Source organism: Oncorhynchus mykiss, chromosome 17 (genome assembly GCF_013265735.2).
Source record: "Oncorhynchus mykiss isolate Arlee chromosome 17, USDA_OmykA_1.1, whole genome shotgun sequence".
In the NCBI taxonomy this organism is placed as follows: domain Eukaryota; kingdom Metazoa; phylum Chordata; class Actinopteri; order Salmoniformes; family Salmonidae; genus Oncorhynchus; species Oncorhynchus mykiss.
The window spans coordinates 32,602,854-32,630,844 of NC_048581.1; the positions used below are offsets into that span (position 1 = coordinate 32,602,854).

The following is a 27,991-nucleotide window of genomic DNA, read 5'->3' on the forward strand; positions in this document are numbered from 1 at the left end:
GAAATCCATAGATTAGCGACTGATACATTTATTTTTTGTCTGTTCAACCTCTCTTTCGTATCGTCCGAGATTCCTAAAGATTGGAAAGCTGCCTCAGTCATCCCCCTCTTCAAAGGGGGTGACACTAGACCAAAACTGTTACAGACCTATATCCATCCTGCCCTGCCTTTCTAAAGTCTTCGAAAGTCAAGTTAACCAACAAATTACTGATCATTTCGAATCCCACCGTACTTTCTCCGCTGTGCAATCCGGTTTCTGAGCTGTTCACGGATGCACCTCAGCCACACTCAAGGTACTAAACCACAGGGTTCAATTCTCGGGCCGACTCTTTTCTCTCTATAAATCAACGACGTCGCTGTTGCTGCAAGTGATTCCTTGATCCACCTCTACGCAGACGACACCATTCTGTATACATCTGGCCCTTCTTTGGACACTGTGTTAATAACAAACCTCCAAACGAGCTTCAATGCCATACAACACTCCACTTCCGTGGCCTCCAACTGCTCTTAAACGCTAGTAAAACTAAATGCATGCTTTTCAACCGATCGCTGCCCGCACCTGCCCGCCCGACTAGCATCACTACTCTGGACGGTTCTGGCTTAGAATATGTGGCCAACTACAATACCTAGGTGTCTGGCTAGACTGTAAACTCTCCTTCCAGACTCACATTAAGCATCTCCTATCCAAAATTAAATCTAGAATCTGCTTCCTATTTCGCAACAAAGCCTCCTTCACTCACGCTGCCAAACATACCCTCGTAAAACTGACTATCCTACAGATCCTCAACTTCGGCGAGGTCTTTTAAAGAATAGCCTCCAACACTCTAATCAGCAAACTGGATGCAGTCTATCACAGTGCCATCTGTTTTGTCACCAAAGCCCCATATACCACCCACCACTGTGACCTGTATGCTCTCGTCGGGTGGCCCTCGCTACATATTCGTCTGGCTCCAGGTCATCTATAAGTCTTTGCTGGTAAAGCTCCACCTTATCTAAGCTCACTGGTCACAATAACAACACCCACCTTTAGCACGCGCTCCAGCAGGTACAGTGGGGAGAACAAGTACTTGATACACAGCCGATTTTGCAGGTTTTCCTACTTACAAAGCATGTAGAGGTCTGTAATTTTTATCATAGGTACACTTCAACTTTGTGAGACGGAATCTAAAACAAAAATCCGGAAAATCACATTGTATAATTTTTAAGTAATTAATTTGCATTTTATTGCATGACATATGTATTTGATCACCTACCAACCAATAAGAATTCCGGCTCTCAACAGACCTGTTAGGTTTTCTTTAAGAAGCCCTCCTGTTCTCCACTCAGTACCTATATTAACTGCACCTGTTTCAACTCGTTACCTGTATAAAAGACACTTGTCCACACAATTCCACCACCACTTTTTTTTTCATTGAAAATGGTACATTTCTAGATTTTATTGAAAAAATATAGAAACTAAAATGTTCTACATAATGGCATCATTAGAGATTAAAACATCTTGTTTTGTTAACCACAGATTATAGAAATGTGCCATTTTCACATATGTAGTAGACTGGTACACTATGGTTCCGGAGATAATGAATATGAGGTTGAAAGTGGCGGAATTGTCCTTTAATAAACGGCTGCCCAAATGAAAACCCTTCTTACCATATTCTTTCACCTCAAAATCTGCAGTGAAGTTCTTATGTGGGTTATTCTTGAAGTTGGAGACCACTTTCCAGTTTCCATTTCTATATTAAGAGAGAATGAGAGCAGAAGAGTTCACAGGCAAAAGTTTTCCTGATAAGTGTGTTACGATGATTGAATAACAAAAACAAACCTGGTGATCTCTGGGATAGGGAAGTGTCCAGATATTATTCCATTGTGTGGTTTGTAATTGTTCTGCTTTAAGGTGATTCCATCAGGATTCTATGAGTAAACAACATACAGTCGGAAATGTACATACACTTAGGTTGGAGTAATTAAAACTGGTTTTTCAACCACTCTACAAATTTCTTGTTAACAAACTATAGGTTTGGCAAGTCGGTTAGGACATCTACTTTGTGCATGACTCAAGTAATTTTTACAGACTATGTTTACAGACTACAGATAATTGAACTTATAATTCAATGTATCACAATTCCAGTAGGTCAGAAGTTTACATACACTAAGTTGACTGTACCTTTAAACAGCTTGGAAAATTCCAGAAAATTATGTAATGTCTTTAGAAGCTTCTGATAGGCAAGTAGACATAATTTGAGTCAATTGGAGGTGTACCTGTGGATGTATTTCAAGGCCTGCCTTCAAACTCAGTGCCTCTTTGCTTGACATCATGAGAAAATCAGCCAAGACCTCAGAAAGAAATTGTAGACCTCCACAAGTCTGGTTCATCCTTGGGAGCAATTTCCAAATGTCTGAAGGTACCACGTTCAAACAATAGTACGCAAGTATAAACACCTTAGGACCATGCAGCCGTCATACAGCTCAGAAAAAAGACACGTTCTGTCACAGAGAGATGAACGTACTTTATTGCAAAAAGTGCAAATCGTTCCCAGAACAACAGCAAAGGACCTTGTGAAGCTGCTGGAGGAAACAGGTACAGACGTTGCTTTGTTATATCCACAGTAAAACGAGTCCTGTATCGACTTAACCTGAAAGGCCGCTCAGCAAGGAAGAAGCCACTGCTCCAAAACCACCATAAAAAAGCCAGACTACGGTTTGCAACTGCACATGGGGACAAAGATCATACTTTTTGGAGAAATGTCCTCTGGTCTGATGAAACAAAAATAGAACTGTTTGGCCATAATGATCATCGTTATGTTAGGAGGAAAAAGGGGGAGGCTTGCAAATCGAAGAATACCATCCCAACCGTGAAGCACGGGGGTGGCAGCATCATGTAGTCGGGGTGCTTTGCTGCAGGAGAGACCGGTGCACTTAGTGGTTAGATTGGTTAGCCTAGTGGTTAGAGTGTTGTACTAGTAACCGAAAGGTTGCAAGATTGAATCCCCGAGCAGACATGGTAAATATCTGTCGTTCTGCCCCTGAACAATGCAGTTAACCCACTGTTCCTAGGCCGTCATTGAAAATAAGAATTTGTTCTTAACTGACTTGCCTAGTTAAGTAAAGGTAAAATATAAATATAAAAAATAAAAAAACGTCACAAAATAGAGGTAGGAAAATCATCATGAGGTAGGAAAATTATGTGGACATATTTTTTTGTTATTTTACTAGGCAAGTCAGTCAAGAACAAATTTTTTTTTTAATGACGGCCGAGGAATAGTGGGTTAACTGCCTTGTTCAGGGGCAGATTGACAGATTTATGTTCCTTGTCAGCTCAGGGATTTGACCCCAAGCATACTTCCAAAGTTGTGGCAAAATGGCTTAAGGACAACAAAGTCAAGGTATTGGAGTGGCCCTGACTTCAAGGTATCACAAAGCCCTGACTTCAATCCTATAGATAATTTGTTGGCAGAACTGAAAAAGCGTCTGTGAGCAAGGAGGCCAATAAACCTGACTCAGTTACACCAGCTCTGTCAGGAGGAATGGGCCAAAATTCACCCAACTTATTGTGGGAAGCTTGTGGAAGGCTACCCAAAACATTTGACCAAAGTTAAAAAATTTAAAGGCAATGCTACCAAATACTAATTGAGTGTACGTAAACTTCTGACCCACTGGGAATGTGATGAAAGAAATAAAAGCTGAAATAATTAATTCTCTCTACAATTATTCGGACATTTCACATTCTTAAAATAAAGTGGTGATCCTAACTGACCTAAGACAGGGAATTTTTACAGGAATTGTGAAAAACTGAGTTTAAATGTATTTGGCTAAGGTGTATGTAAACTTCCGACTTTAACTGTACATGATATGTGAAAGAATACATGGACAGATCACAGATAATGAATCTGTTGCTACTCAAGATTGACAGTAGTAAACATTAGTAATGCCAGAAAATACCTATTTTGTCATCTGGCCATATGCATCAACCATGACTAAGGAAGCATTCTCAATGCAGTTTCATTTTTTATGAGGACAACTTACCATGATTTCCACATTGATGATATCTGATACAGGCTCTAGACCGGAGTTTACGGCAAAGACTCTGTAATGCACTAAGAATGCAGTTTAAGATGTTAGGTTTATATAGTGTAACACCCTTTTATCTGTGGATAAATCAGAGCAACACGATTTTGCCTCTGGGTCACAATCACCCCAATGTTCATCTCCCAGCTAGCTAGATACCTAATTTGCACATGCTGTATATAGATTTTTCTACTGTATTATTGATTGTATGTTTGTTTATTCCATGTGTAACTCTGTGTTGTTGTATGTGTCAAACTGCTTTGCTTTATCTTGGCCAGATCGCAGTTGCAAATGAGAACTTGTTCTCAACTAGCCTACCTGGTTGGTTAAATAAAGATGAAATATATTTTTTTTAAAGAAGATAAATGTCCATTAATGTTTCATGTGACTTTCGACCTGACCCCAAATTAATCAAACTGAATCACAGGGGTAGACTGGCCGTCTGGCAATTCAGGCAAATGACAGATGGGCCGGTCCATTTTTAGCCCAGTGGGCCTGTCTAACTAGCTTTTTTTATCTGGCTAATATTTGGGGCCCCAAGAAAAAAAACATGGTGGTGGCCTCAAGTTTAAAAAATGGTCAGGTTCGTTGGAAATAATAGGGTCGATTTCTGTTTCCAGTCTGCCCCTGAGCAGAGGTGATTGCTGAGCAATGCTAATTCGAAGGCTTTGGGTTAGTGGGCTCAGCCATACCTTGACTTTCTGGCGTGTAAATGGTTTTGTCCGTTTGTACAAATATGTAGCCGGTTTGAAAGGAGACCAGGACTACTTTTTCAAGAAGGTGACCTGGGAACTCAGCTTGCAGGTACACATACTGGTTCACTGTGTAGTCCTCATCAAAGAAGCCAGGTCGCTCCAAGATCTGACAAGTTTGAGAAAAAAAAAGTTAACAAAAAAAACATCACCCCTCTACACACAGTACCCCATTATGACAAATTGAAAAAATGTTTTTAGACATTTTTGCAAATGTATTGAAAATGAAATGCAGAAATATCTCATTTACACAAGTATTCACAATCTTGAGTCAATACTTTTCAGAAGCACATTTGGCAATGATTACAGCTGTAAGTCTTTCTGGGTAAATCTCTAAGAGCTTTCCACACCTGGATTGTGCGACATTTGCCCATTATAATTTTCAAAATTCTTCAAGGTCTGTCAAATTGGTTGTTGATCATTGCTAGACAAGTATTTTAAAGTAGATTTAAGTCAAAACTGTAATGGCCACTCAGGAACATTCACTGTCTTCCTGGTACTGTACTCAACTCCAGTGTATATTTGGCCTTGTGCTTCAGGTTATTTTCCTGCTGAAAGGTGAATTTGTCTCCCAGTGTCTGGTGGAAAGCAGGCTGAACCATGTTTTCCTTTAGGATTTTGCCTGTGCGTAGCTCCATTCCATTAATTGTTTTAGCCTGAAAAACTCCCCAGTCCTTAATGATTACAAGCATACCCATAACATGATGCAGCCACCACTATAATTGAAAATATGGAGAGTGGTACTCGGTAATGTGTTGTATTGGATTTGCACCAAACACAACACTTTGTATTCAGGACACCTTAGAGGCTGCTGCCCTATATACATAGACTTGAAATCACTGGCCACTTCAATAATGGAACACTAGTCACTTTAATAATATTTACATATTTTTGCTTTACTCATCTCATATGTATAAACTGTATTCTATTCTACTGTATTTTAGTCCATGCCCCTCCGACATTGCACGTCCTAATATCTATATTTCTTTATTATTTTACTTTTAGATTTGTGTGCATGGTGTGTATTGTTGTTTTTTTTATTTTTATTACTGCACTGTTGGAGCTATAAACACAAGCATTTCACTACGCCTGCAATAACATCTGCTAAATATGTGTATGTGACCAATAAAATTACATTTGACTTGATTGCTATGCCACATTTTTTTGCAGTTTTACTTTAGTGCCTTGTTGAAAACAAGATGCATGTTTTGGATTATTTTTTATTTTTTCCAGGCTTTCTTCTTTCACTCTGTCAATTAGGTTAGTATTGTGGATGAACTACAATGTTGTTGATGCATCCTCAGTTTTCTCCTATCACAGCCATTAAACTATTTTTTAAAGTCACCATTGGCCTCCTGGTGAAATCACTGAGTGGTTTCCTTCCTCTTCGGCAACTATGTTACGAAGGACGCCTGTATCTTTTTAGCGACTGGGTGTATTGATAGACCATCCAAAGTGTAAGTAGTAACTTCACCATGCTCAAAGGGACATTCAATGTCTGCTTCTTTTCGAGGCATTGGAAAACCTCATTGGTCTTTGTGGTTGAATCTGTGTTTGAGTGAGTGCATACAATGAATTATGTGAGTAGTTAAGCATGTTTACTCCTGAACTTATATAGGCTTGCCACAACAAAGGAATTGAATACTTATTGACTCAGGACATTTCAGCTTTTCAGTTTTGAATTTGTCAAATAAAAAATAAAAAATACACTTTGACATTATGGGGTATTGTGTGTAGGCCAGTGACAAATCAAAATATTATCAATTTTAATTCACTCTGTAGCACAACAAAATGTGGAAAAGGGCAAGGGGTGTGAATACTTTCTGAAGCCACTGTACATGTCATTTCTGTAAGGAAACATATATAAAGACTTACGGTAACGTCAATAAGTGCCTGGTATTTGTTAACTAAATTCAGGGACACACTTGTAGATGGGAGCTCTTGATCTTTTGCAGGGAAGTTCTTCACCGTGATTTTGACATTGAAATCATCCCCTGAGTAATCTTGAGCTTCAACAAAGACCCTCTCCATGCTACCCACCCGTAGAGGGTTGGGAGCAGACATGACATACCTGCAGTAGTTAAGAGAGGAGAAAGGAAGATGAAAAATATGGAGGGTGGAAGATTGATTTGTACTTGACTAAGGCCGGGATTTAATTCAAGGCACATCATAGCACAGCACACAATAACAGACTTTAAAGGTAATTTACAGTTGAGCTGACATGAGCAGCATTTACCATGAATGTGATCTCAGTGAATGTTGGGGAAAATGCCTTTTAAAGGCATATTGGTGACTGTCTAGTGCACTCAATCCCGGCCTACACCTTTTTGTTATGGAATGACTGACATCTGATCAGTGTGTGTGTACTTGCATCTGTCTGCATATGTGTTTATTGGTCATCTGTCTGCAGAAACATGCTGTGTTTGGAGCTGCATAATAATCCTTTTTAGTTCCCATTTCTCATGCCATTCATAAAGTATAAAAAAATGCTGTAAACTGCAGAGACCATCATTGTGTGTTAGAAATGTATTACCCCTGAACAAGGTTCTAGTAGGCTTATGTACAAATTAGAATTGTGCAATAACAGAGCATAAGATATCTATGTTACACTGAATGGATTTGTTAATTAGTTAAGTTATTGTTATTAAATGTTATATTCCAATGTTATTTAATGTTATTAGTTATATTCCTATTCCAATTTATATATATATATATTTTTATTAATAAAAAATAACTATTGAAAACCTTTTGCTCCTAAATGTAATTTTATTGACTGCTGGGATTTAAAATCTTGCATTATTCAAATAATATTCAGTGCAATTGTACATAATTGTCACACCCTGACCTTAGTATTCTTTGTTTTCTTTATTATTTTGGTTAGGTCAGGGTGTGACATGGGTGATGTATGTGTTTTTGTTCCTGTCTAGGGGTTTTGTATGTCTATGGGTGTTAACAAATCTAGGTGTTATGTATGTCTATGGTTGCCTAGATTGGTTCTTAATTAGAGGCAGCTGTTTATCGTTTTCTCTGATTGGGAACCATATTTAGGCAGCCATATTCCTTGGGTATTTTGTGTGTTATTGTCTATGTAGTAGTTGCTTGTGTCTGCACTTATACACTGCTCAAAAAAATAAAGGGAACACTTAAACAACACAATGTAACTCCAAGTCAATCACAGGTGGCAATTATAGGCAATTAGCAAGACACCCCCAATTATGGAGTGGTTCTGCAGGGGGTGACCACTTCTCAGTTCCTATGCTTCCTGGCTGATGTTTTGGTCACTTTTGAATGCTGGCGGTGCTTTCACTCTAGTGGTAGCATGAGATGGAGTCTACAGCCCACACAAGTGGCTCAGGTAGTGCAGCTCATCCAGGATGGCACATCAATGCGAGCTGTGGCAAGAAGGTTTGCTGTGTCTTTCAGCGTAGTGTCCAGAGCATGGAGGCGCTACCAGGAGACAGGCCAGTACATCAGGAGACGTGGAGGAGGCCGTAGAAGGGCAGCAACCCAGCAGCAGGACCGCTACCTCCGCCTTTGTGCAAGGAGGAGCAGGAGGAGCACTGCCAGAGCCCTGCAAAATGACCTCCAGCAGGCCACAAATGTGCATGTGTCTGCTCAAACGGTCAGAAACAGACTCCATGAGGGTGGTATGAGGGCCCGACATCCACAGGTGGGGGTTGTGCTTACAGCCCAACACTGTGCAGGACGTTTGGCATTTGCCAGAGAACACCAAGATTGGCAAATTCGCCACTGGCGCCCTGTGCCCTTCACAGATGAAAGCAGGTTCACACTGAGCACATGTGACAGACGTGACAGAGTCTGGAGACGCCGTGGAGAACGTTCTGCTGCCTGCAACATCCTCCAGCATGACCGGTTTGGCGGTGGGTCAGTCATGGTGTGGGGTGGCATTTCTTTGGGGGGCCGCACAGCCCTCCATGTGCTCGCCAGAGGTAGCCTGACTGCCATTAGGTACCGAGATGAGATCCTCAGACCCCTTGAGAGACCATATGCTGGTGCGGTTGGCCCTGGGTGCCTCCTAATGCAAGACAATGCTAGACCTCATGTGGCTGGAGTGTGTCAGCAGTTCCTGCAAGAGGAAGGCATTGATGCTATGGACTGGCCCGCCTGTTCCCCAGACCTGAATCCAATTGAGTACATCTGGGACATCATGTCTCGCTCCATCCACCAACGCACCACAGACTGTCCAGGAGTTGGCGGATGCTTTAGTCCAGGTCTGGGAGGAGATCCCTCAGGAGACCATCCGCCACCTCATCAGGAGCATGCCCAGGCGTTGTAGGGAGGTCATACAGGCACGTGGAGGCCACACACACTACTGAGCCTCATTTTGACTTGTTTTAAGGACATTACATCAAAGTTGGATCAGCCTGTAGTGTGGTTTTCCACTTTAATTTTGAGTGTGACTCCAAATCCAGACCTCCATGGGTTGATAAATTTGATTTCCATTTTCATTTTTGTGTGATTTTGTTGTCAGCACATTCAACTATGTAAAGAAACTATGTAAAGAAAAACGTATTTAATAAGAATATTTCATTCATTCAGATCTAGGATGTGTTATTTTAGTGTTCCTTTTATTTTTTTGAGCAGTGTATTATATATCGTCGCGTTCGGTTTATTGTTTTGTAAGTTTGTTTAGTGTTTCTTTGTCTTCATTAAAGAAGTATGTATTCATCTTACTCTGCGCCTTGGTCTCCTCCATACATCGAACGTGACAGAATAACCCACCATATAAGGACCAAGCAGCGTGAAAAAGAGGAGTGGACATCATGGACTTGGGAGAAAGAGGAGTGGAGGACATCGTGGACCTGGGAGGAGGTAATGGCAGGGGACAAGACCCTGCCATGGAAGCAGGTGGAGAGAGCACAGGAGGAACGGCGACGATATATGAAGACACGACTAGCACGGAAGCCCGAAAGGCAGCCCCAATCATTTTTTGGGGGGAGGCACACGGGGAGATTGGTTGAGTCATGTAGGAGACCTGAGCCAACTCCTCGTGCTTACCGTTGGGAGCGTGTTACTGGTCAGGCACCGTGTGTCTCCAGTGCGCATTTCTAGCCCGGTGCGCTCTATTCCAGCTCCTCGCATTGGCCGGGCTAGAATGGGCATCCAGCCAGGAAGGAGGGTGCCGGCGCAGCGCTCCTGGTCTCCAGTATACCTCCATGGACCAGGATATCCTGCGCCGGCTCTGTGTACTGTGAGTCTACACAGCCCTGTGCGTCCTGTGCCAGCGCCCTGCATTTGCAGGGCAAGTATAACCATTCAGCCAGGACGGGTTGTGTCAGCTCTACACTCCAGACCTCCAGTGCGCCTCCACACCCCAGTACGTCCTGTCCCTGCTCCACGCACTCGCCCCGAGGTGCGTGTCCTCAGCCCGGTACCACCAATGCCGGTACCACATACCAGGCCTCCAGTGCGTCTCCAGGGTCCAGTACTCCCTGCTCCTCGCACTCGCCCTGAGGTGCGTGTCCCCAGCCCGGTACCACCAGTGCGGGCACCATGCACCAGGCCTATAGTGCGCCTCGGCAGTCCAGTACGCCCTGTTCCTCCTCCCCGCACTCGTCATGAGGTGCGTGTCCCCAGCCCGGTACCACCAGTGCCGGCACCACGCACCAGGCCTACAGTGCGCCTCGCCAGTCCAGAGCGTCCGGCGACAGTACCCAGTCCAGAGCGTCCGGCGACAGCACCCAGTCCAGAGCGTCCGGCGACGGGCCGCAGACCGGAACCCCCTACGACGGGCCGCAGACCAGAACCCCCTACGACGGGTCGCAGTCCGGAACCTACCACGATGGGTTGCAGTCCTGAACCTACCACGACGGGTCGCAGTCCGGAACCTACCACGACAGGTCGCAGTCCGGAACCTACCACGACGGGTCGCAGTCCGGAACATACCACGACGGGTCGCAGTCCGGATCCGCCAGAGTCTCCCTCCAGTCCGAATCCGCCAGAGTCTCCCTCCAGTCCGAATCCGCCAGAGTCTCCCTCCAGTCCGGATCCGCCACTCACTCCAGACTCGTCCATCAGTCCAGTGGCGTCCTCTAGTCCGGGGTCGGCGGTGAGGGTTCCCGCTCCAGAGACATTAAGTAAGTGTGACGAGTCAGAAGTGGAGCGGGGTCCACGTCCCGAGCCAGAACTGCCACCTCGGCGTTATGCCCACCCAGACCCTCTCATAGATGTCATCCTAACTAATTCGCCCTCCAAATACACCTCTGCTGTTTTCAATCAAGATTTCAGCGATCACTGCCTCATTGCCTGCATCTGTAATGGGTCTGCGACCAAACGACCACCCCTCATCACTGTCAAACGCTCCCTGAAACACTTCTGCAAGTAGGCCTTTCTAATTGACCTGGCCGGGGTATCCTGGAATGACATTGACCTCATCCCGTCAGTAGATGATGCCTGGCTATTCTTTAAAAGTGCCTTCCTCACCATCTTAAATAAGCATGCTCCTCTCAAAAAATTTAGAACTAGGAATAGATATAGTCCTTGGTTCACACCAGACCTGTCTGCCCTTGACCAGCATAAAAACATCCTGTGGCGTTCTGCATTAGCATCGAATAGCCACCGTGATATACAACTTTTCAGGGAAGTTAGGAACAAATATACACATGCAGTTAGAAAAGCTAAGGCAAGCTTTTTCAAACAGAAATTTGCATCCTGTAGTACTAACTCAAAAAAGTTCTGGGACGCTGTAAAGTCCATGGAGAATAAGAGCACCTCCTCCCAGCTGCCCACTGCTCTGAGGCTAGGAAACATTGTCACCACCGATAAATCCACTATAATTGAGAATTTCAATAAGCATTTCTCTACGGCTGGCCATGCTTTCCACATGGCTACCCCTACCCCGGTCAACTGCCCAGCACCCTCCACAGCAACCCGCCAAAGCCCCCACCATTTATCCTTTACCCAAATCCAGATAGCCGATGTTCTGAAAGAGCTGCAAAATCTGGACCCCTACAAATCAGCCGGGCTAGACAATCTGGACCCTCTCTTTCTAAAATGATCTGCCGAAATTGTTGCATAGGGAGAGACAGAGCTGCCGCGGTCATCCCCCTCTTCAAAGGGGGTGACACTCTAGACCCAAACTGCTACAGACCTATATCTATCCTATCCTGTCTTTCTAAGGTCTTCGAAAGCCAAGTTAACAAACAGATTACTGACCATTTCGAATCCCACCATACCTTCTCCGCTATGCAGTCTGGTTTCAGAGCTGGTCATGGGTGCACCTCAGCCACGCTCAAGTTTCTAAACGACATCATAACCGCCATCGATAAGAGACATTACTGTGCAGCCATATTCATCGACCTGGCCAAGGCTTTCGACTCTGTCAATCACAACATTCTTATTGGCAGACTCGACAGCCTTGGTTTCTCAAATGATTGCCTCACCTGGTTTACCAACTACTTCTCTGATAGTGTGTCAAATCGGAGGGCCTGTTCTCTGGACCTCTGACAGTCTCTATGGGTGTGCCACAGGGTTCAATTCTCGGGCCGACTCTCTTTTCTAACATCTATGATGTTGCTCTTGCTGCTGGTGATTCTCTGATCCACCTCTACGCAGACGACACCATTCTGTATACTTCTGGCCCCTCCTTGGACACTGTGTTAACTAACCTCCAGACGAGCTTCAATGCCATACAACTCTCCTTCCGTGGCCTCCAACTGCTCTTAAACGCATGTAAAACTAAATGCATGCTTTTCAATCGATCGCTGCCCGCACCTGCTCGCCCGTCCAGCATCACTACTCTGGACGGCTCTGACTTAGAATACGTGGACAACTACAAATACCTGGGTGTCTGGTTAGACTGTAAACTCTTCTTCCAGACTCACATTAAGCATCTCCAATCCCAAATTAAATCTAGAATCGGCTTCCTATATCGCAACAAAGCATCCTTCACTCATGCTGCCAAACATACCCTCGTAAAACTGACCATCCCACCGATCCTCGACTTCGGTGATGTCATCTATAAAATAGCCTCCAACACTCTACTCAACAAACTGGATGCAGTCTATCACAGTGCCATCCGTTTTGTCACCAAAGCCCCATACACTACCCACCATTGCGACCTGTACGCTCTCGTTGGTTGGCCCTCGCTTCATACTCGTCACCAAACCCACTGGCTACAGGTTATCTACAAGTCTCTGCTAGGTAAAGCCCCGCCTTATCTCAGCTCACTGGTCACCATAGCAGCACCCACTCGTAGCACGCGCTCCAGCAGGTATATCTCACTGGTCACCCCCAAAGCCAATTCCTCCTTTGGTCGTCTTTCCTTCCAGTTCTCTGCTGCCCATGACTGGAACGAATTGCAAAAATCTCTGAAGCTAGAGACTCACATCTCCCTCACTAGCTTTAAGCACCAGCTGTCAGAGCAGTTTACAGAGCACTGCACCTGTACTTAGTCTATCTGTAAACAGCCCATCTATCTACCTACCTCATCCCCATACTGGTATTTATTTATTTATTTTGCTCCTTTGCACCCCAGTACCTCTACCTGCACATTCATCTTCTGCCGATCTACCAATCCAGTGTTTAATTGCTGTATTGTAATTACTTCGCCACCATGGCCTATTTATTTCCTTAACTTACCTCATTTGCACTCACTGTATATAGACTTTTTGTTTTATTTTGTTCTACTGTATTATTGACTGTATATTTTGTTTATTCCATGTGTAACTCTGTGTTGTATGTGTCGAATTGCTACGCTTTATCTTGGCCAGGTCGCAGTTGCAAATGAGAAATTGTTCTCAACTAGCCCACCTGGTTAAATAAAGGTGAAATAAATAAATAAATAAAATACGCTTAGGTGTGCGGCCGGGAGTGTGCGGCCGCACCTTCTGGGGGTGCCGGCCCTGACCTTAGTATTCTTTGTTCTCTTTATTATTTTGGTTAGGTCAGGGTGTGACATGGGTGATGTATGTGTTTTTGGACCTGTCTAGGGGTTTTGTATGTCTATGGGTGTTAACAAATCTAGGTGTTATGTATGTCTATGGTTGACTAGATTGGTTCTCAATTAGAGGCAGCTGTTTATCGTTGTCTTTGATTGGGAACCATATTTAGGCACTTGTGTATATCGTGGGTTATTGCCTATGTATTAGTTACTTGTGTCTGCACTTATATTATATAGCATCACGTTCGGTTTATTGTTTTGTAAGTGTGTCTTCATCTTCATTAAAGAAGTATGTATTTATCTTACGCTGCGCCTTGGTCTCCTCCATACATCGAACGTGACAATAATGGATTGTATGGAAAAGAAACAACAAAGAAAGAACAAAGTAAATTCATGTGCAGGTGAATTAAAAAGTCACTTTACAATAAAACTCCTCATACTGTGGATATTAATAGTGACATGTGCAACACCATTCCCCCCGCCCCACATATTTTATGTAAATAATTAAAATTAGACGTAGCTTTTAATTATTACTTACTAAATAATTTCCAAATAAAACGTATTAAATGGAGTTTAAATGTAAACTGTACCCATGTATTTCCCTTTATAGTTTATTCGCCTAAGCATGACCTTCAATTTTTTTCCAAAGGTAGCTTTTTTGTTGTCAACAATTAGACATTTTTCTTAGGAGGGGCTAGTTACCCCCTAGTATTCTAAATGTCAGTTGGCTTTTCATAGCCGAGCATTCAGAGGTGGAGACAGCAGAGGTCGAGACGGTGGCTAAAGTAAGCTGATGTTTGTTGAGGTTGTTTAAAGAGAATCAAACCACAGATTACAAATGGTAAACAATAAATTGTATGGCGCTAGCCACGTATCATCCACAGTGTAAAAATCATCGTCTAAAAAAAAAAAAAAATCACGACAGTTGTGTTGGAAACTATACATTTCGGTACAATTTTATAAATGCAGACAGATAATTTGTTTGTTTGACATGTCATCTTTTTGTGTCTGTAAAATTAATTATGCGAGAAATTGCTGTGGAAAGTCCTTTATGCACAAATATTGATATAATAACCATCATATCGAGCTACATTTGTGAGTCACGCGGTGAAATGGTGTGTGGTCCTCCCACTACGATCTGGTAAACCATTCGGTTTATTAGGCTACAGATTCAATTATGAAGATATGATAAACTTCACAGGGTGGTTAAAAGTGCACAGTGATCTTGATGCTTCTTTCCAATAAATATTGAGGGTCTTATTCTGGTGATATGATGATCGATGCTTGACTGCCGTTTGACAAATACAAATATTCTCTCTCGCTCTTATCCATAATAATCTCATCAACTAGACTAGCCTACCCGCACTGTATCTGCGAGCGGTTGGCTAGAGCGCATTTGCCAAAACCAGGGTAGGCACATTTGCTATTTAACGCAAATTGAAAATGCGATAGAAACACATTGAACCTCTGTGTGTAATGCACTACGTCATTATTGTTGTTATTATTATCGTAATTGTAATGCACTACGTCATTACACGCAGATATTTATCCACAACTAGTCAATTTTATCCGCAACAAATCCGCAATGTCGCCAATTGGATGGAAACCTAGCTATTACTACTACCATTTTTAGAAGTACTACTTATCAATGTTTCTATGATACGTTTACCATGACAATTCTTGGAATGATGGCTGATGTATTGCTTTTACAATTGTGGGACCAAATGTACCACGTTAAACTATCTTATTTATGATGTACTCACAGCACTTCACCATTGGAGAGCATAGGGAGAGACAGAGCCACAGCCGCCAGCAACATCAGTTCCACCCGCATCATGTGAGTCTGATTCAAATCCAAATTAAATTGCTTCACCCAGGCTCAAGCTTTTATCGTTGCATTTTCCTGACCGTAACTGTTCTTGACCCTCCACATTGGGACGGGTGCCAGACAGACAACACGCTCACCCTCCCTCCCTCTATTTGTTCTTAGCAGAATTGGGAATTCCCAGGACAGCGAGATACAAGACTCCCCTTAAATCCTACTTCTGCCACCTAATTAATGAGACTCATCTTAACTGTGTGTAATTCTATATTTATAGCTGTTAAGTCTATACCTATGCATGTCAGTGCTTAAGATGGCATGTGGGTATCTTAAAAAAACGAGACCTTGGGAAACCTGTGGCTAGATAAATTAAATGAATGTGTGAAGGAGTTCAACTGAGAGACTCTAATGAAAAACAATAGGCTAAGTAGGTTTCTGATAGATGCAACATTTCTGTTTCTACTTAACTTTGACCAAATAGATGTTTGAGCCATTATTCTTGCCCACCAATAACTGGTACATTTTTTATGATTTAGCTGATGTGTGTGTGGGTTACTGATTGATAATTTCAACGACATTTCCTGGCAGTTTTTCTCTCTCTCTGCAAACAGTGTTTGTTATGTAATGGACAAGTGGCAATGCCCCCAATCTTTTTCAGATAACCCTACCCAATACAATCTATCGGCATATCTATTTATTGCCATCGAAATGTTAGCTGTTAAGATTAGATCAAACAATAAAATTAAGGGATTAGAAATCCGTGGTTTAAAAACTAAGGTGTCATTGTGCGCTGATGATTCATGTTTTCTTTTAAAACCATAATTAGAGTCTCTCCACGACCTCATAGAGGATCTAGATACTTTTGCTATTCTCCCTGGATTAAAACCAAATTATGATAAGTGTACTTACTATATTATGTATTGGATCACTAAAAAATGCAAATTTACATTACCATGTAGTTTACCAAAAAATGGTCTGATGGAGAAGTGGACATACTCTGTATACAAATCCCAAAAGGAAGAAATTCTCACTCCAATAAATTTTAATAGAAAGTTAGCAAAAATAGATAAGATCTTGCTACCATGGAAAGGAAAATACCTGTCTATTTGTGGTAAAATCACCCTGATTAACTCTTTAGTCATATCACAGTTGACCTATTTGCTTATGGTTTTGCCTACACCCAGTGACCTGCTTTTTAAATTATATGAACATAAAATATTCAATTTTATTTGGAACGGCAAGCCAGATAAAATTAAAAGGGCCTATTTATATAACGAATATGAATTCGGAGGGCAGAAATTATTATTATTATTATTAAATATTAAAGCATTAGACTACTCACTAAAGGCATCAGTCATAAAAAAGTTATACTTAAATCCAAACTGGTTCTCTAGTAAATTGGTACGAATGTCTCATCCTATATTCAAGAAGGGCCTTTAACCCTTTATTCAGATTACAACGGCCCACTTTCAATTGTTTGAAAAGGAAATAATCTCCAAAATATCTTTATTTTTTAAACAAATCTTAGAAAGTCGGTTGCAATTTCAGTTTAATCCACCTGAAAAGACAGAACAAATAATACAACAAATATTGTGGTTCAATTCAAATATACTTATTGATTAAAAAAACAGTGTTTTTCGAAGAAATGTTTAAAAAATGTATAATTTTTGTGAATGATATCATAAATAGGACTGGTGGAGTTATGTCCCACATGCAGCTAACACAGACATATGGAAATGTCTGCTCTACCCAAAATTACAACCAGTTAATTGCAGCATTACCACAAGAATGGAAGAGGCAAGTAGAAGGGGAAAAAAGTAAGGAACTTGTATGTCGGCCCTGTATTAAAGAACATAAATGGTTAAAGAAAAGTGTGATAAATAAAAACATATACCAATTTCATTTAAGGACCAACAAACTGACAGCTGTGCCACCTGTGTAGAAATATTTTACGCAAAAGTGGTTAAATTGATAGATACTGTGACAACCCCCTGCCCCTAAACTCAAAAAGTGCAGAATAATTCCTGGCTGGAGTGGTGATGGGGCACATAACTCATGCAACCCAATATCATGTGCTCTGATATTGCTCAAATTTGGAATAAAAGTTGTCAGTCGTATGCACTACTTACACAAATAGCATTAAGATATCTTATTTTATCTTGGACATACCTGGAAACACAGAGATACAATAGGCATAAACATCTACAATTCATATTTATAATGAATGTAAGTTTTACGTTTTGGAAGCTGATAAATAGAACACTTTACAAGTCAAATTTGCTGTATGGTCCTGTCTGACGAAAATACAAACAGTTACACATGTTTTTGATGTTGTGGCTATTGTAATCTAATCGGCTCTAAGGAAAACAAGTGGGCTCAGACGCTAAAAACGGTCTTTTTTTTCAGTCAATGGTTCATCTGTGGATTTCATTTGTTCAGCCCACACTCTTGCAATTACGTTAGAGCCCTCCCCGCAAAAGAAACTCCAATATGGCTGCCACAATACCATTCAATTACCGTTTAATCACCTGTTTTATGAGAGACATTCCGAATGGTCTAATGTTATTATGATCTGGACTCAATACTGTTTTTGTGCAATTCAATTATTTTGGGAATCCAATGTACCTGCCATAATTACACTCAAACATATTTTTCTGGATATAGAAAAGGCAGCAGACTGCTTGTCATGGCAACACCAAGTATTCCAAGTCATGAGCCTCTGAGGTTCAATGAGCCAACTCAAAGTCTCCAACAAAAGGAAAGTGAAAGTTGACTTGGTGACATTATACACTGTAAACCCTTATTATTTACTAGCACAAATATATTGAGTAGACGGAATTTAAATATTCCCAAACGTTTCACACACTCAAACACTTTAAGTGGTACTGACACAAAACCTGATGAGAAGTCATGTGAACTTTACATGTGTAAGTTGACCTAAACAATTACACACTTTTAAGTACTTGTAACATATTATTTTTATGGTGACAGTAGCTTAGTTGTATAAGTGCATGTAACAAAATGTACGTAGCTTGTACATTAATTTGCTTGTAGATGCAACTTAAAAGTAATTGTAACATAACAAAACCTGATTATTAAGTATTATATATTTTTCTTTTGATACATGTGATACTTAGTTGGCATTTCTAACATTGTAATTTTGTGTTCAAATCAGGTAAACATATTGTGTTTACAATTACATTTTAATTGTCAACCTTGAATTACATATTTTTGTTCAGCTGACTTCGCAATAAAAGTATTATTACCTTGCTAAATTTAAGTACTTATGTAGCACTCAAATATTAAAGTAGGCTACTTTGTTGATTTATAAGTGTCATGTCAGGTGAACATAAAACTTGCAATGGGTGTGTACAAAACAATTCCAGTATTACATTACTTTCAATAAAAAAAGCATGTTGAAATTAGAGCAACTTTGTGTTAACTTCAATTTAAAATATTGTGTGTCTTCAACTTACAACTTATTTATCTAATATGACTTACAGGTTTTCGTCCAGCTGACTTTGCAATAAAAAATAGCCTAATTTAAGTAATATTTTTTTTACTTGGAAATTCACAGAATTTTCTTTACCATGGTGAAATTCCCAGCCTAGATATGTCATGCCATGCAGTGGCTAGAGGATCATTAGCTAACGTTACTTGCTTCCTGCTAAGAATTTTCAGGGTTTGGCTGCAGGGTCGCGATTACTTCCATTGTACTAGATCATTTACGATTACGTTGCCACTGCTAGCAAACGACAACGCGCGGGACTGGAGACGTTTTTGTTCTAATGGTACGTAGAAAGCTAACTTTCTGTACTGCATGTTTGCATGTTTGATATATGCAAATGTGATATGCGAGGTTCAGGGTAGCTGGATACCGCTAACCTGCTGCCCAACAGTAAAGGTATCTAGCTAGTTAAAGAAAAGTGCATGTGTTTTGTGTAACCTATACTTTATGTATGCCGTTCTGTTAGATGGAATTTAAGGTTTAGTTAGTGCCCACCTCCATGTGGTGGCACCATACTTTTTGTTGTGTGTGGCCACCAACATCACTCAAAACAACTTCACATTCACATATTATGGATATGCTTAATTCGAGCAGATGCATATTAATTCCGTTACTACTTATTAAATTACAGGCTTGACATCAGTCTTCTTAACATAATTGTTATGTTCTCTCTGGTTTTGCAGAAATGGGTATGGCATCATCTCCCTTCAAACTCAGTGACCTTGTAGGAAGGTGGAATTGAAAGGATGATACTATCAGAACGTCCAGCCTCAATTGACCAACTTATCATTTTACTGAGACAGCAATTTGACATTACTTACATCCTTGACATTCCATTTCAAAAGTCAGTCTGATTCACTGTTTTGTAAGCTGACCCGCATTGATGATCTGCCAAACAGGGGCACAATTAATCTTTTGATATTGGAGGATGCCATGACTAGCTCTGGTGTGTCATTGAGTAATCAACACTTATCAACTTCACAGCATCCAAGACAACCGAGTGACAATCTTTTCACATGATCTTGAATTGTTACTGAGAGAGGGAAATCAAGGGTATTACCAATTTGGAAGACAACTGGTGTTGTCCAGAAATCAAAGACAGATTTTGGATGGCGTGTGCCACGCTGGTATAAAGGATTTGGAGACAGGTGCAGGAATACACAATAGGGGTTTTTAATACACGCAAAACACGTATACAAAACACTAGGCTGTACCCAAACAAAAGAGCGAGGGTAAACCTCGTTGAATGACACGATACTGTCAGAAGGTGAGTGTAGCTGGTGCATGAAGTCAGGCGCAGGATAGCAAAATGAGTGAGCAATGTACTTTCCTCAAAAAGGCACAAGATAAACAAATACACTTGACCAATAACCAATAGCAAACATTACGCAGGGGTGAACACAGTACCCGTAGAAGAGCCATCATTAACCAAACTGAACATAGAAATAATCACGCCCACAAACATGGGGGAAACAGAGGGTAAATTTCCGCAGCATCAATGGGTCTAACATGTCCACCTCCAGCACCCAGCATCTCTCCTCCAGACCGTACCCCTCCCACTCCACAAGGTACTGAAGGCCCCTCGCCCGACGCCTCAAATCCAGTATGGATCGACCTGCAGACGCCGGGGCCCCCTCGATGTCCAGAGGGGCGGAGGAACCTCCCGCCCCTCAGACTCCTGGAGTGGACCAGCCACCACCGGCCTGAGGAGAGACACATGGAACGAGGGGTTTATTCGATAATCGGGGCGAAGCTGTAACCTGTAACATACGTCGTTCAGTCTCCTCAGGACTTTGAATGGCCCCACAAACCGTGGGCCCAGCTTCCGGCAGGGCAGGAGGAGGGGCAGGTTTCGGGTCGAGAGCCAGACCCGGTCCCCTGGTGCGAACATCGGGGCCTCACTGAGGTGGCGATCTGCGCAGGTTTTTTGGCGCCTCACGAGGTTAGTGGAGGAGTGGCGGAACGAGTTCTGGGCCATCTCTGCCCAGGGTACGAACGCCTCCCATTCCCCCGGCCGGTCCTGGCAATAGGACCGCAGAAACCTACCCTAATCCTGGTTCACTCTCTACACCTGCCCGTTACTCTCAGGGTGAAAACCCGAGGTAAGGCTGCCCGAGACCCCCAGACGTTCCTTGAACGCCCTCCAGACCCTTGACGTGAACTGGGGACCTCGATCAGATACTATGTCCTCAGGCACCCCGTAGTGCCGGAAGAAGTGTGTAAACAGGGCCTCCGCAGTCTGTAGGGCCGTAGGGAGACCGGGCAAAGGGAGGAGACGAAAGGACTTAGAAAACCGATCCACAACGACCCGGATCGTGGTGTTACCCTGTGATGGAGGAAGATCCGTTAGGAAATCCACCGACAGGTGCAACCACGGCCATTGTGGAACGGATAAGGGTTGTAAACTTCCCTCTGGGCAAGTGCCTAGGGGCCTTGCACTGGGCACACACCAAGCAGGAGGAGACATAAACCCTCACATCCTTAGCTAAAGAGGACCACCAGTACGTCTCACAAAGACAGCGCGCTGTCCGACCGATGCCCGGATGACCAGAGGAGGGTGACGTATGGGTCCAATAGATCAAACGGTCGTGGAAAGCAGATGGAACATACAGACGCCAAGCTGGACATTGGAGGGGAGTGGGCTCTGTATGTAACGCCCGCTCAATGTCCGCGTCCAGCTCCCACACTACCGGTGCCACCAGGCAAGAGGCCGGGAGTATGGGAGTGGGATCCATGGGCCGCTCCTCTGTGTCATACATCCAGGAAGGTGCTTCTGCCTTCGCATTCTGGGAACCTGGTTTGTAGGATAGGGTGAAAACATGGCCCACCTTGCCTGGCGAGGATTCAGTCTCCTCGCTGCCCGGATGTATTCCAGATTGCAGTGGTCAATCCAGATGAGAAAAGGGTGTTTAGCCCCCTCAAGCCAATGTCTCCACGTCTTCAAAGCCTTGACGACAGCCAACAACTCCCGGTCCCCCACGTCATAGTTTCGCTCCGCCGGGCTGAGCTTCTTCGAAAAGAAGGCACAGGTGCGGAGCTTTGGTGGCATACCCGAGCGCTGAGAGAGCACCGCTCCTATCCCAGCTTCGGACGCGTCCACCTCCACTATGAACGCCAAAGAGGGATCCGGATGAGCCAGCATGGGAGCCGAGGTAAACAGAGCCCTCAGCTGACCAAAAGCCCTGTCCGCCTCAGTGGACCACTGCAAACACACCGTTCCCCCCTTCAGCAGTGAGGGAGCCGCTACCTGACCGGTAGTAGTTGGCAAACCCTAGAAACCGCTGCACTTCCTTTACCGTGGTGGGAGTCGGCCAATTACGCACGGCTGTAATATGGTCACTCTCCATCTCCACCCCTGAAGTGGAAATGTGATACCCTAGGAAGGAGACAGACTGTTGGAAAAACAGGCATTTCTCATTCTTGAAGTACAGGTCATGCTCCAATAGTCGACCAAGTACCCTGCGCACCAGGGACACATGCTCGGCACGTGTAGCGGAGTATATCAGAATGTCATCGTGCAGGTCCCTGAAAGTCTCGTTTACAAAGGCCTGGAAGACTGATGGCGCATTCATCAACCCGTACGGCATGACGAGGTACACATAGTGCCCTGAGGTGATACTAAATGCCATCTTCCACTCGTCCCCCTCCCGGATATGCACCAGGTTGTAAGCGCTCCTGAGATCCAATTTTGTGAAGAAGCTTGCCCCGTGTATTGACTCAATCGCACTGGCTATGAGAGGTGGGGGGTAACTGTACCTTACCGTGATCTGGTTGATACCTCGATAGTCAATACACGGGCGCAGACCTCCATCCTTCTTCTTCACAAAAAATAAACTTGAGGAGGCAGGTGAAGTGGAGGGCCAAATGTACCCCTGCTCCAGGGATTCGGAGACATATCTTTCCATAGCCGCCGTCTCCTCTTGTGACAGGGAATACACGTGACTCCTGGGAAGTGCTGCGTCTACCAGGAGATTTATTGCACAATCCCCCGTCGATGGGGTAGTAATTGAGTCAGCACCACGGGAAACGCAGGAGAATCAATAAGGAAAAAACTGATTTTCTCCTTGTGATCCTCCCGCGTCACCATGCCCAGTGGAGCGTTGGCCTCCCCAATTAGCCCTGACCCCAATGGTCGACTGTCTAGGGCAATTAACAATGGTGTGTGTAGTCAGTAAATCAGTAGTGTAAGTGAGTGGTTGCATGCATAAATGTGATAATGAGGGGTGTTGAAAGGTGCCAACGCAAACAAACAAAAATACAACAACCAAAATCTATCAGTGAATGCATGGAGAGAGTCTCCTCAATGAATGGGGAAGAGGTGCATTTATCCTGGGACACATTTATCCTGGGACACATTTATCCTGGGACACCCCCCCATAAAAACAAGGGAACAACAAGGACCCCGGAATACCATACCAGTCACACAAACAAATTGACCCAGCCTCTGCGTCCCAAATTGATGAGGGGGTTACGTTTTCACACTTCCACTTGCCCCAGCCAACCTCGTCCTCCCCAGACCTCAGCAACCTCTCCGAACAGGAAGCAACCTTTTAAGAGGAAAGAAGAAAACGAGACCAGAAGGGAACAGACAGGAGCGACAGAACAGGACAATACCAAACACAATATAACAGTGGTCATTCACGTGGACATTCAGGAATAGGGCGCACGAGAGAGCGCGTCAGCAACGACATTATCAGAACCCTGGATGTGCCGCACATCGAGATGGAATGCTTGTAAAAAATAACCACCATCTCATTATCCTCTGATTAGGAAACATCATGCACCTCAAAAAGGTGAGGTTACGGTCAGTGTAGATTACAATAGGTACTAATCTCGACCAGACAGACCTCGAAGTGTTGTAGCGCCCATATGAGTGCTAGCGCTTCTTTTTCAATGACCGAGTAGTTCAACTGATTAAACTTTTTGGAAAATAAACTAACAGGCCTCTCAACACCAGACACATCTGCTTGCAGAAAAACTGCACCTGCCCCCACATGACTAGCATCCACCTGCAAAGTAAATTACAAATCCACGCGAGGAGAAGCCAGCACCAGAGTTGAGGTAAGCAACATCTTTGCAACTTCAAAAGCCTGTTGACAACGAGAGGACCATACGTAAACAGCCTTAACTTTCAGCAAAACTGTCAAGGGAGCGACCACAGTAGAGAAGTTCCAACAAAATCTACGGTAATAACCAATCATTCCCAGGAAACGCATCAGTTCCTTTTTAGTAGTTGGTGGTGGAAAAGCATCAATAGTTACCACCTTAGCCTGAACAGGACGCACTTCACCCTGCCCAACCACCTTTCCAAGGTATGTAACGGTCGCCTGAGCAAACTCACATTCAGCCAGATTGATCGTGAGGCGACCCGCAGCTAGGCGGTCGAACAAGGCTTGAATACGGGACAGATGTTCCTCCCAAGTATCTGCATATATCACTACATCGTCCAGATAAACAGCGCACCTGGCCCGACCAGGAGTACACAGTACAGTACACAGACACAGTAGTGACACTCTTGACCAAAGTCAGCTTTACCACGGGAGTCAGGCTCAACCCTAGTTGAATAAAACTCTGCCAGTGAACCAAAGTATCTCGGTGAGCGAGGCCCAAATCTCTCCTAACGCCCCCACTCACTCCGAATATGGGGCTCTGCAAAGACACTTTTGAGTCAAAACATACTCGTCCGCCAAAACCGCAACTTCAGCGACAGTCTTTAATTTTTGTTCGTTAATGTACATGGCTATATGATCAGGGATTGTGTCCTTAAATTGCTCTAGCATAATCAGATCACACAGCTCTTGGAAATTCACAACTGCAGAGACGGAACACCAGCGATTAAACTGTGAAGATAACTCACGCAAACATGAGTCTGTTTATTATTATTTTTTAAAGTTCTAAATCATTGGCGGTACGCTTCAGGGACCAATTCATAAATCTGTAAAACAGCCATTTTAAACTAAGAGCTGAATATGCTTCCTGTGCTTTACCAGTCAACACACGCTGCAACATTAGTGCACACTCAAATAACGAAAGAATGTCTCAGGGTCCATCTCATTAAATTTAGGCAACAACCGTAAGTTCCCAACAATATCAAATGTGTCCGGGGCACGACCAAAAGAGGAACGACCCCTAGGTAAATCTGGGTCACCTTCCCAGGGCAAACTCTCCCCTGAGAGATTTCCTTCCCTAACCAGCTCTAGCCGCTCTTGTTGCAGCTTTGATTTTAGCACGCTCCAAATCCTGTTTAAATTACAATTCCTTTTCATATTTTACACCGTCATGCTCCAGTTTCTCACGATTATGCTCTAGCTGTAACAGAAGCAGTTCTTTCTGCTGTTCAAAAAGAAGACTACTAGGACAAAGAGATGGAGCGGCCATTGTAACGTTACGGGAGACCTCAGCAGAGGCTGCCCCAGTGGTAACGTCAAGAATACCTCTCCATCAGATTGGCCTTCAATATTAACCTAATAGTTTTAATTTTAGTTTTAATTTTAGACGTTTATCACTAATTCCAACCTTGTAGTGTTCAGCAATCTTCAACAGCTGTTCTTTAGTACATAATTCTAACAGTTCCTCTAATGGAAAGCGAATGAACTCATCTACATTAGACGCCATAGTCAGAGGTAAATACAACAACAAAAAATCTCGCTCTTCCCCTCTACTGAACACACCAGACCGGACCACAAGAGAAGTGACAATCACACTGGGCACCACAGAAGAGAGATGAGATATATGGAGCTTCCCCAAATCCTACAGTAACTCAACCCTAGTCTTCGTGCAGATTTGCAGTGGGCACACTGTAGCCCGCTGGCAAGGAAATAAACCACCCGGCACGCTGGCAGATTCCCCCAAGCCACAGATGTGCCTCCGAGACCACAGCTCAGTCCAGACACCACACAAAAATAAACAAAATAACTATGCCCAACCAAAAATGAAACACGTCGCTAAGCCTAACATGGGAAAAAGGCTATAGATCAAAGGTAACCAATACTGGGCACCAAACATTACAACTCAAACAAGCTGTAACAGAAAATGCAAACAAAGCACTTACAGAGTTTAACTCCACGTTTTCTCCCAAACACAATACCTTCAAGATCCCCGATGAGCCCCCACTTGTCACGAACCGGCTCAAAGTTCGTAACAAAAAGGGAAACAACATGGAGATAAGGAATAACAAAATATATTTTAACTAAAGTAAACTAAAGACAATTAACAATGGTGTGTGTAGTCAGTAGTGTAAGTGAGTGGTTGCGTGCATAAATGTGATAATGAGGGGTGTTGATAGGTGCCAACGCAAACAAACAAAAATGCCACAACCAAGATCGATCAGTGGCTGCATGGAGAGAGTCTCCTCAATGACTGGGGAAGAGGTGCATTTATCCTGGGACACACCCAAACCCAGGTGTGTCCCATTTCGCTGACAGCCCTCCCGGCTCCACCCACCGACATCCTATTAAGGAAAACAAGAGCAAAGAGAAAGAATTCGGCAGACAGAGTGGGAAGGTCATCACAGCAGAGAAAGGAGTCCTAGGTTGGAGAAAAAAAGTGCTCTTAGAAAAGAGAACTTGGTGATTGTTGGAACAAAAAAAAGTTTCAGAGTGTATGCTTGCTTTGTTATTTCCCCTCATTTGGGTTCTCTTGAAGTGTAACCAGAGGGTTACATTTGTTTTCCACAATAGTACTCACTTCAGCTATTATGTTTGTTTTAGGTTATATTGCCTAACCAGCAAATAGTCACAATCATTATTTAAATTATCAGACGTCAATACTCGTATTTATTAACATGAAGTCATTAGACGTTTACAAAGCAACGCATAATGAACTGCTAAATGGGTTGGCTTGGCTTTGAACTTTGCTCCTTGGTTTGCTTTGAAAGAACATGCCATCATGATAACCCCTACTTACAGTGCTATATGTATGCACTCAGTATTAGTAGTCTATACAGTAATATAATCAGTCATCTGTCTGTTTATAATATTGTGGTGTTGAGGGAGCTCATGGTCTCCAGGTGCTCCTTCAGGCAGTTGTGGTGGAAATTACAAGATTATGTTACAATGCTGTTATTGCATCAAATGGTTGTTTTATGCAACAGAATAAGGGGGTGTTAGAATGCTCATCTGTGTGTGTTCTACTGAGGATGGGCCTCTAGAGGATTTACGATGTCTTTGGGAATCATGACCTCCCCAGAGAAATTGCTAGAATGCTTAGAATATGTGTTGAATGTTGAAATGGGAGACAGTGCTAAGTTTTTTGGGAGGAGGCTGAGCCATGTGCTACAGCAGCCGGTCACATGCAGGAACCCATGCAATGAGTTATTGCTTTTATGCTTCTTGTTTTATGAAGAATGTATGCATTTTCTACATGTGAGTTAATGTTCTTAAATCTTGTAACTTTCTTTTAAATTGAGAGAATTCTCAAAAAAGGGGGTTTATGGTGGAAATTACAAGATTGTTACAATGCTGTTATTGCATCAAATGGTTGTTTTATGCAACAGAATAAGGGGGTGTTAGAATGCTCATCTGTGTGTGTTCTACTGAGGATGGGCCTCTAGAAGATTTACAATGTATTTGGGTGATACCGCATTCTAGAGCATGAGTTAATGTTTCTGTTCTATAAGGTACCAGGGAGAGATGACTCCATGGCCAGACCCTGGTCTCTACACAATGAGATACTGCCTGCTGTGAATTATGAGTATCTTTCATACAAATCTTAACCTTGTGACCCATTCCATGCATCTGTTGTTTGTCATGAACATCCAGGAGGATGGACTTTGCTATAAAATGCTGTGGCTCAAATCCACTCGTTGAGTTCTCAGTGATCCCCTCCTGGGGTGATTACCGACCAGCTCCATTACTGCAGTAATTAAATAATAAAGTTAGACTGTTTTGAAGAAATCTAAAAGTCTCTCCATTTGATTACAATAATTTCACCACACAGTGTTAACAG

At 43.1% G+C, this 27,991-nt stretch overlaps 1 protein-coding gene across 2 annotated transcripts in view; it reads right to left on the reverse strand.

Annotated features, from left to right (window-relative positions):
- The window catches only part of c3-3 (complement component C3-3), a 56,289-nt gene extending 40,679 nt beyond the window's left edge, over positions 1-15,610 (reverse strand). For both annotated transcript variants that reach the window (XR_005036956.1, XM_021568201.2), the window contains exons 1-6: positions 15,479-15,610; positions 6,689-6,884; positions 4,754-4,922; positions 4,020-4,090; positions 1,819-1,907; positions 1,647-1,729 (exon numbers count right to left, since the gene is read on the reverse strand). Coding sequence is in view for 1 of the 2 variants with exons in the window: in XM_021568201.2 (XP_021423876.2) it covers positions 1,647-1,729; positions 1,819-1,907; positions 4,020-4,090; positions 4,754-4,922; positions 6,689-6,884; positions 15,479-15,552 (682 nt within the window). In the remaining variant the exon portion in view is untranslated. The remainder of the gene's footprint in view (positions 1-1,646; positions 1,730-1,818; positions 1,908-4,019; positions 4,091-4,753; positions 4,923-6,688; positions 6,885-15,478) is intronic.
- Between the last annotated feature and the right edge of the window lie 12,381 nt (positions 15,611-27,991).